At 45.4% G+C, this 10,917-nt stretch overlaps 1 protein-coding gene across 1 annotated transcript in view; it reads right to left on the reverse strand.

Annotated features, from left to right (window-relative positions):
• The window catches only part of unc5b (unc-5 netrin receptor B), a 60,606-nt gene extending 53,727 nt beyond the window's left edge, over positions 1-6,879 (reverse strand). Inside the window, exon 1 of the mRNA XM_030070877.1 lies at positions 6,061-6,879. Within this exon, the coding sequence (XP_029926737.1) occupies positions 6,061-6,148 (88 nt within the window). The 5' untranslated portion in view covers positions 6,149-6,879. The remainder of the gene's footprint in view (positions 1-6,060) is intronic.
• Positions 6,880-10,917: the final 4,038 nt, after the last annotated feature.

Raw genomic sequence — 10,917 nt, forward strand, 5'->3', positions numbered from 1 at the left:
CCTCTCCTGCTCATACACTCATTAAGCAACATTTGCCTTGATTTGAAACACAAGGGAGGTAAAAAAAAAAAAAAAATTGTATGTTGTTTGAAAGTCCTGCTGTTGCCTAGCTGCCTGTGATGCAGACAGAAGGATGCAGAATCGTTTCCGCTCTCCCTCTCACTCACAGATATGCACACGTATGCTCGACACCCGGCTCTCCAGGGAGGTCTCTGTAGCCATTCCCCTACTTTAGACACACCAGCTGCTCAGTGTGCGCTCGGCAGTGTTAAGATCCCCTTCCCACCTCACACAAGCCCCCAGTGGCACCCACATCAACTACATACAGAGGCGTAACAAAGCCCCCCCCCTCCATCCCTTTACCTACCCACTACAACCCAAACACCCCCCTACATTCAGAGGCACCCCCGGGGCAGATGGAACCCTAATAAGCGTTACACTCAGAGAAATAGGATTCTTCACGGTGCCTTCTAAAGAGCAATTCCCAAACTCTGCCAGAGCGCTGGCTGGAAAAAAAAAAAAGATGGAGTGAAAGAGCGAGAGATGAGGAGGAGAGCGGGATGCCTTGAATGGATGACAGGTTGGTTTATGTGAGGCTATAGGACTAAAAATATGAGATGATCAAGAGATACAAGCAAGAGGACGGGGAAATGAGGACAATTTATAAATGTGGCTGTGAGGAAATGTAGCTTTGTGCGCTAAATCCATAAAAGCAAGTCGGAAAAAGGGAACTTGAGTAAGTATTTCGAACGGAGGCCTCATCACAATGTACATTACGGAAAGCCTCCTATCCCAAAGGAAAATGTACGAGGCAGAATTTGCTCCACTCAGCCCTGCCCGTCGACTCAGCCAGACACAAACAGACACAAACATGAGCATAAACATCCACAGATTGGCGGCAGTCTAATCTCTGAGTGGACTTGGCTCAACTGCCTTTTGAAGACAAAAAGCCTCTGCTAAGAAGATGAAGAGAATCTACATGCCCACCCCCCCTCCCTCTCCACACACACACACACACACACACACAAACACACCCACGGCCTTTACAGACAAGGACACACACAGAGCAGTGGATCACAGCACAGTCAATCATGTGCTGACAGTGCGTCTGATCCACAGACCTGAGAGCAGCAACTTTTACCAAGTGTGTGTGTGTGTGTGTGTGTGTGTGTGTGTGTGTGTGTGCATGTGTGTAAAGGGTTGTTCAGGATCCGGCATGGCCCCCCATGGTGGATCCTGATCCTATTGGTCACGATGCTCCCAGTGCTGCTGAGATCTTAAATGAAATTCCTCCACTTGCTCCCTCACTCCTCCTTACTGACCCAGCAGGTCTCCAACCATTATATACTTAAATGGTACCTCTTCATCAGAGGACGTGCCTCTTTTGCATGCGTCTGTGTGTGTGTATGTGTGTGTCAGATGTCAGACACCACCGAGCGTGCCTTAGCATATCAATACTTAAGGGAGTCAGAGAGCCGGATTCTCTCGCTGACATAGGCAGGTGTGTGTGTGTGTGCCTGTGTTGTTGTTGTTGTTGTTTTTTTCCTGCGCAAAAATGATTATGCAACAGCAACACACCTACAAACAAGCTTGCAAACACACAGGAACACACACAAACTGATGTAACTTGTGTTGAAATTGTGACTGAGTTTTGCATGTGTGTGTGTGTGTGTGTGTGTTCTGCTGCTGTCCCCCTCACCCCACACAGAGGGGCAAAAAAAGCCCTCTGGAGTCTTCTATTCATCTAAAGTACAATGGAACCCCACAGAGGTTTTCTTCCTGTTTCCCTGTCTGCCCCACCCATCTTCCCCCACGGGGCAGGATCGAGGGGCAGGGGGCACCCCGTCCTGCCGGCCCAGCAACTCAGCTCCCATCTGCCACTGAAACTCGCCCTCCTCCACCCCCGGTCCATCCATCCCCCTCTCACTCCATGCTCAACTTTTTCTATCGCTTTTTTTTTTTTTTTTTTTTTTTTTTTTTTTTTTTTTTGGCTCATTGGCTGTTTCAGAGGCTATGCCAAAGTATTTGTGGCTTGAAATTAATTTGGAAACTTTACTGATAGAGTGAATTTATTTTGTGACGACTGGCAAAACAGTTAATTTGACCTTTGAAATTCCCTGGCAAAACAAATATTTTGCTGCTGCGTATTTACTACTATTTTACATAAAAGGACGCATGTAGTAGGAACCATCTGGTACGACATAAACAAGATGTATTCTACTGGTGTTTGAGGGGGAATTACACATAAAATGTTTAAATTTACTAAATGTTTCAATAGCTTTGATTGATTATCACATATCATGAAGAAGTGTTGCCTAATAGTTGGAATTAGTCAGCAGTTTGATGAATATTGATTATTAAGCCATTATTACTCTCAGATTCTAACAACTTTCATAATATATTATCTTCTGCAAAAGAGAATAATGACCTGTAGTTAAAACTATATTCATCCCAAGGCTGCCAATCCCGCCCCGAAACTTTTTTCTGCTACTAATTCTACTTTCCATCCTTTATCTTGAGCTCCCTCCTCCATTTGCCTCCCCGTTGCGCCCTCCTACAGAACCATCGCTGTTTGCTGCAGATTTATGGGCCGGTCGAACATGCACAGTATTGGCAAAGCATTAAACATGTCTACTCTTAATACTGTGAGCTCTCTCCATCGATAAGAGCCTTAATAAAAACATCCCCCTAGTGGATTTGTGTGTCTCTTTTTCACTTTCCACTCCCCTCCTCCCTCCTTCTCTCTCTCTCTCTCTCTTAACCACTGCTCCTTCTGGTGCTTTCCTAGTTTTAACCTGGTCCCTCCACACATCAGGCACCTTATTCTTTTCCACCTATTTCTCCCCCTCTCTCTGCCGGATTCTCTGGCCTGTGCCAGAGGCTTAATGACGCTTGAATGCCACTGCTATGGAGTTTTCTCCCTCACTCTTTTCTCATAAAGGATATTTAAAAGCCATGCCCTGAGATCCATCTATCTCAATATGTCTTTCCTGGATTTATTTCCCTTCCATCTCTTCTTTCTTTTTTCTATCCACTTTCAGATGGATAGCATTACCTTGTGTAACCCTTCTGCTTGTTTGGTTCATGCACATCCTCCGTAACGGCCTTTAGCTGAAAATGGCACACTTGCACCAAGTGTCAGTCTTTTATCTAGTCTATAAATGCCTATTGGTATCCTAAAACTCTCCACTACTCCCTGTAGCCATCCGGATCAGTTATGCTGGTGAAAGCCGAGCAGCTGTTCCCTTCCCACATCTTTTTCCTTCGCTGTCTCTGATGCGATGTCAGGGATCTGAGCATCATAAGCACATTTTAAATATTAACAAAGACCACTTTGCACGTATGAATAATACAGCAGAGAGGGCCAGTGGCTGGCCAGCGATCCCATCCCCTGCCGCCTGATGGCCATAAAACTAATGCACTGCGCCGGGACAGAACGTGGCCGGGACTGATCTGCCAGCAGGACTAGCTTCGGGAACTGGTCTGGCCCACGGCCTGGCCAAGAGAGAGCTATCTGTCTGTTTATCTATTTTGGTGTCCAACCACCTGTCCCAATTTCTGTAGATGCAATAGCCTGGCAGCACTTTTGTTATGACTACACGTGTCAGAGAAACACTGATCTAATCTGACATCTCAATCTGTTGAGTGTCTTTGAAGCCCCAAGTACTTTGGTGTTTGTTTGAAGTTAGCGTTGTTGTCACATTCCTGCTTTTTCCAGGCACCTGCGATTCATACTCTGCTTCGCCTCGCAGAAAATTGCAAAATCCTACAGACCAAACTGTGGAGCCAAGCAACAAATAACTTCAGTCGCTTTTTATCTGCTCCGAGATACTTTAGAGGATTTGGGCTCTCATTCTTCCAGTCTTCTCGTAGCCACTGCACTGTTAGTCACAGTCAAGAGCAGGAGCGTTCCTGCACTTAACACAATGAGACAGCACGTCCTGGAAGAGTGTCACTATTCAGCCATCCCTCTATGGGAGTGTCTGACATGTTACGCTCCCTAACTCTGAACACTCGGCTACCCCCTTGCTCCTCTCGGCCTCGCTCTCCTCCTGTCTTGACCTCTCAGTCCAGACCCTGCGACCCCATCCCACACCCCCACCTTCGCAGGGCACCACGTCATCTCCGTTTAATCCTGATCTGTCACAAACGACATGTAAACACACTCTCCGCATGTCGGTTTTTAAAACTCTGGTGTAGTCAATAATAATGGCCATAAATGTGCGGATGTGTGCACGCATACACACACACACACACCTTCAGAGAGGCAGTGGCCAGCAGGGTAGTTACTCCAGACAAGTGTTCCTGGCAGTCTGGGTAATTAATGTGTATGTCAACACAGGGAGAGGAGCACCATAGCAGAAATGTGAGCTCAGCACATCCACAATACAGGCAGAGACTGAGACAGGAGGATTTGGGAGGGCGGTGGGGTGGGTGGCAGCGGAAAGGTATACACATAATGGGAGAGAAGATAAATGCAATCTGTCTGTCCCATCATGCATCCCCTAAATATATCTCTGCCTTCCTCTCTCCCAGACAGAAACTTTACTGGGGCACACTGAGCTATTGTCCCCTGGCGTCCCCTCCTCCCTGCCCTGTTCCCCTAACAGGACCTCACCGCAATCCTCAACTGTTTATTTCAATGTTTCTCATTTCTCATGCAAGGATTTTGGAACGGTCCACAGTTTTAATAAACATAAGCTGCTTTTCTGCTCTGCCTGTCCAGGGAAAACACTCATGAGGACCTTGGGAGGTAGTATGGCCGGGGCTCTTATTGAGATTCTTAGAAATACCCACATCCCTGGGCAGACGGGCAGTGTATCCCCCCAAGATTATCTTCATTCACAAGAAATCGACTTCTTCACAAGGCTGTTAGATTTATTTCTTGGAATGGCCTTTTAGTAAAGCTCCTGTAGACTCTACACTCATTGTTGTCCTAACTGTTCTTTTTTCCCCCTGCTGTAAACCGAGCTTAATCCACAATCCACTAAAACCTTCAGATTTCTGCCTTGTATTTCAACCTGATTTGGCGAAGGGAGGGGAGGGAATATCTAAATTCAACCAGCACCAGCCAGTACCAAAGGAAATCATTAACGTAAAACAGTATTGGAGATGTGCAGTGTCACCTTGGTACCCAGGTCCTGGCACATCAGCTAACCAGCAGAGTGCTTTGCCCTGTGTGCCAGTCGATTTCATCTCCATGAAAGCTTGCTGCATTCAGGGGAAAAGATGTAGTCTTTGATGGCATTAACACTGGACAATCCAATGATAAAAGTATCAGCCTAGTCTGATCTTATCAAAGCTCGCAATGCTTCTTGAGGCTTGGCGACCGCAAATGCTGTGACTAATAAAATGATGATAAAAGGTAAAATGGTCTATGGTGAACTTGGCGAATACAAGACTTCAAAAAAGCAACTTGTAAAACCAAGACTGAAAACAAAGTGTCACTGCATTTAGATTTGTCTAGCTCTAAAAGAAAGCCTCTCCTCCCCTCGGGCACTTCAAGTGCGTGTCTGTGATTTTTTTTCCTGTCTTACTTTTCACAAGCCTTGCTTTTTCTTTTAGGGGAGGCCAAGAAGGCACCGAGCAAAACCTTAATTACTCCCTGCACACCGGGGGGTTTTGCTTTTTCCGCTCCAAGTAGAAAAGAGGAGCTCTGAGCAGGGGTCTACTATTAGACTGACGACTTTCCTTTGGCTGTAAAAGTGCGAGGGCACAAGCAAGCTACCACAGACCCTGTTACTCGATAGACATCTCTTTCATTCCCAGGGATCAGAAAATGCATCACGGTCATTTTTGTCCGGTCAGTGTTTGGTGCAGAGTAGAAACTCCACAATCACTTTCTTGCACTTGTAAGTGAAAATCAGAGTACTGAAAATAGAAACAGTGTGCTTGCGCGCGCGTGTGTGTGCGTGCGCACGCGCGTGCATGAAGAATGGCTTGACAGGAAATAATATGCTCCCATAAACCACATTTCTTAATATGGGTGTAATCTTCATATCTGTATATTAAACAAACAAAGCAGCACAACCCCAACTTATGTCTCGTTTCAAAGCTTACCAGTGGCAGATGCGGCATATCCCCCGACCAGAAGGAGAAGCAGCAGAGGACCGAAACCTTGCTCACGCTGCATCCGAACACAGAGCATCTTTTCCGGCTACGCCGCTGCGAAATGTCCCGGGTCACCTATGGTACTTTTGACGCACCAAGTGGCGCTTCTCCAACAAAGTCTTTGCCTTTGAAAAAATATTGTCAGAGTGGTAGAAAAAAAAAACTAAAACACAAACGAGTCCATCAATTGTTGTTTGATGTCGGGTTTTCGGTAAATAGTTGATTGTTGTAGATCGCTGTAGAGGCAAAAAGGCTGCAACACATCTGTCACTCCTCTCCGAACAGTTTAGGAATTTCTCAGAAAAAAATGGCAATGCGTAAATTTCCGTCCGTGGGTACAAAGTTTGAATAATGAAAATTACACCATTTGAAGCTGAGGAAACAATATGACGAGACTATTCCTGGAAGATATCATTTCCAGCTCCGCCTGTGCCCGGATTGACGCGGAGCCATAAGCGCGGAGGTGCCACCAAAGTCACCAAAAAGTTTAGCGCATCATCGCTCTGTATGGAGACGTCAGATTACACGAGAGAGCCCGATTCCCCAGCAAACCGCAAGTTGGTTTGCGCCCATAAAAAAAATAAGTACCAGTGGGAACAGCTGTCAGGTCGCGGTGTGCGCTGCAGACTGGACTCCGGAGCCTGCCGCGGGCCCTTGGGTGTTTTGTCTTGTCCGCGTCGGCAAGGTGTAAACAAGAACACGGGGATCAACACGGAGCACAATGCCAGCCTCCGGACTACCAGTCCCCGCTCGGCCAATCATAGACCATCCTCCTCCTCCTCTATCAGAGTGAAGGCTGAACAAGTGAAGGTAAACTAGTGGCGAGCGAGGAGGAGTTATGGGTGTGGAGAGCTGGAAAACCCGGACCCGCAGCGAACAGCCCTGCTGTGGATTCACCGAGGCTGAGGCACTAAAGGTTTTATAGCAGACAAGGAGGCTGATTAGTGAATTTGTGAGGCGTTTCTATCTATCTATCTATCTATCTATCTATCTATCTATCTATCTATCTATCTATCTATCTATCTTTGACAGTATGTACACCATAATCGATCAACTCAGTTTGTCAGTTCCCATTTCATTCCTTGTTCAGCCTATGTAAATACGTGTGGTTTATGAGAGCATATTATTTCCTGTCAATCCTCTCTCCCTGCGCACACACACACACACACACACACACACACACACACACACACACACACACACACTGAATCCCAGTTAAGTACTACTCCTGGTTGCCACAAGAGAGCACCATTTCATAGATGAGCCTATTTCCAATGGAGAGACCAAACCCAGCTGGAACCTCTGCAGCCCCCTATCCAAAATAACTTCCCCGTCCGATTGGCTCTTGGGAGCAGTGACAACCTCTGATGGGTGAGGAGAACACCCCAGGTGCATTGTGGGGAGGCGAGCGGTGCTCTACCTGTGTTTGGTGGCATTAAAATTGGATGCTCATCTTCTGCAAGCGAACTGGCTTCTGCAGAATAATGAGGTGATCGATCATAGATTGTTGTGGCCTGTTCGGCATCAAAAGCAGTGATTGTGTTTACACTTGCACTGGAAAGCCAAGATTAAAGTGGTAATCTATTAGATCCTGATTTATCTCCTTTTTTTTATTTTTGGCAACTTCTGTGGTGATAAGCGTTCATTGCTGTGGTGTTTTGGCATTACACTTCTCACAAAGTACTTGCTAGTTAAAGTGTTAGCGGAGCTGTGACGTCTTTTCATTTGATTCTCTGGTGGTGAGGTTTGAGTTTTTGTACTTTGTCTGCTCAACAATGGTGGGTATCGCTGCTCCTGCCAGCCACCCCATTCTTCTTCTTCCTCTGTTTATTCCCCAAAAAAAACTGGAAACATAAAACACATCACTTCCATGGCGCCAGAGGATTTCTGCTGGAAATGACCTACACAGAACCAAGTGCTCATAATCAAAAATGTAAACGCTTTGATGAACTGGGTATAGGATTAATCAATATTGTGTTATATTAACCAGCGACAGGGAGTAGTGAAAATGTGGATTTATTTACATGAACGTGCCATTGATGATTACGTTGTGTTGTTCCCACACTTGACCTTTAATGTGCTGAATCACTATCTGGCTCCAACTAAGTGTAGAATTCATTTCTCCTCTCGCCGTGTCACGGGGAAGGTCAGTGAGAATAAGGTTTGACTTAGCTTGACATGGACTTGGAGTGCATAAACAGCACTTGGTGTTAAATGCTTAAGAGTAAAATAAAATCCTTAAGATTAAAACAGAGTAAAGCCCTGATTTTGAACACAGGGTGAGAGAGTGAGAGAGAGAGAGAGAGAGAGAGAGAGAGAGGGAGAGAGAAATTGGAGAGAAACAGAGAGGGTGGGTATGCACGCATGTTTTTGAGCCCAAAGCTAGGCCCTTTCTAAGATGTGACAGTATCTGGCAACAGAATAGCATTGCTGTACTTTGCTCAAATCCAACTTCAAAGGTCATAATCCATCTGGACAAGTGATGACTCCCCGTTCCTCCATCCTCCGATGACAATTATCCTGTTTCCTGGAGCACAGAATATGTTCTGGATTATTTATTTATTCTCTAAGTCTTTATTGTGACTGGTGAGAGAGTGAGAGAGCGAGAGCGAGCGAGGGGCAGAGTGACAGAGACATGGACACAGAGAGGGAGACGCTGACAGAGACAGCGAAAGCGAGGGAGGCTGTGCGTGAAATGGAGGGCGCAGGTTATGTTTGAGATCTCCATTCGCCTCGTGCAGCTTCAGATGTGTCTGCTGTTTACGTGTCCATGCATGTTGCAGTTTGTGTGTGTGTGTGTGTTTGTGCACCTGTTATTTATGCTGGTATTCTGCTCTTTCATCTAATAACTACGTGCCAAGCCTCACGAGTACATTAAGCACACTCTTACACAACATCATGCTCAATCGTGGGAAAATCACGCTGTTATGTTTTTTGTTTTTTTCTTTTTTCTCACTGTGCATATGAGGCTCTATAGGACGAAAACCTCATTCCACACAGATTTTATGACTATCTTTGGTGACATGTCTCATACCTTGATGAGGTCATGCAAGATGTTAACACTGTCTGCTACAACAGCATGCTCTAATTACACAGTTTGCCCTCTCTTCTCACTCTTCCGCGCACATCCTCAGTAATTACCGAGAGGATGACAATGTTGAACTTGCCATAAGTTATTATTTTGTTCTGCTGTGTGGTAAGACTAATTGAAGATATAAGTCAAGGGCACCCAATGGAAAACTAGAGAGGAAAGCTGGGGGAAAAGGAGAGCTATAAACGAGTAGGATGGAGCTCATATGCGGTGCACCATACAGAGGCAGAGACAATGAGAAAGCTAGGGCTATTATTAAGGCATAATAGGCTAGCAGTCGAGGACTGTTTAGCACTGCTGATTCCCCTTTGCTTTGTGTTGCTGTCTTGACATAAAAAGGATCAAACTGGCTATCTCTGTAAAACAGAGGGGGTCTAAAAATAGGAGGCATGCTCTAGAAGTTGCTGTGGAGATAATTGAATATTATTTTCAGGAATGATTAAGTTGACCTATCCAGTAGACTAATTATTTCTTGCAGGCCAGAGGAGAACTTGTTTAATAGATTTTGGTAGCAGTGAATAAGGCAAATAAGGCAGTCAATCTACAGGCTTTCTGCTGACCAAGAAAACATTATCCGTGGAAAAATGAATAATATGAATCGTTAGTGTTTTGCCGGGGGGCGATCACAGATCGTGCTCGCAGTGTCCTTCTCTGTCAAATTGGACGTGTTTTGGGTTCCTGTGGGTTTTGTTTGGCTTGTAAAGAGTTTTCGCACAATTTTCTCACTAACTGTCCAGTATTGGACTGTTCATGATGATTTATACTGTATGTGGTAGGTTGGTTATGCTTGAGATTGTTGGTGTGGGTGTGGGTGTGTGGGTATGTGTTACGTGCATTTGTGTTTGAGAAAGAGAAAGTGTGTGTGTGTGTGTGTGCGTGTGTGCGTGTGTGTGTCCCTGTCAGTGTGCATTGACTTCACCTGTCCTCCACCGTTGTAATCCCTGGGTACACCTGGGCCTTTGGGCTTCAGGGCTTTTAGCAGATTGCATGTGTCAGACTTAGGACAATTACACTGATTGTTGCCCTAGAAACTCTGCTCTCCCTCTGCTTCTGGGGGGAAAAAAAGTTAATAAAATTAAAGGTGACAGAACAATGTGGAAAATGAGAGAATCTGTCCTCGAGCTTCTTCTAATGCATCTAACACCGCGACAATGTACAGAAACAGCGCCTGAGCGGGCGAATCAAAATGGTTTTCATGTACATAAAGGTCAGCTCCATTACCGCCTGATGAATTCAAAACTTTTTGAGCCAGTTTATCTAAACTTGGGAGGAGTGAGGGCAAGAAAGCATATTTCAGTCTAAATAGCAAACTCATCAGCCCCAGACATCGTACAGTAGTCGATTTACTCGCTCTGTTGGATTTACCTTCATGTCCACATTGTATTTGTTGATGTGGAGGAAAGATAGGTCGCTTAATGCTCATCTTATTCTCTAACGGCCACGATCAGATTGCGCTCTCCTCTCAACCACACAGAGGCGTCATTAGTAAACATTCCATACAAGCCTGGGGAGATACATGATGATCATTTGCGCCGAATACTTGGGCAAGAGTGCAGAAAGAGATATCAGTCCCCTGAGAGATTACAGCTCTGTTTCATATCTGCAGTATGTTAAGATAAGGGACGTAACTGTAATGCGCACCGCTGATTCTACAGTAAGTGATAGATGTACATTAAAAAGCTAAGGATTGTTGGAACATGAAAGTTAGAGCTACA

This window comes from Myripristis murdjan, chromosome 15 (genome assembly GCF_902150065.1).
Source record: "Myripristis murdjan chromosome 15, fMyrMur1.1, whole genome shotgun sequence".
NCBI lineage: Eukaryota > Metazoa > Chordata > Actinopteri > Holocentriformes > Holocentridae > Myripristis > Myripristis murdjan.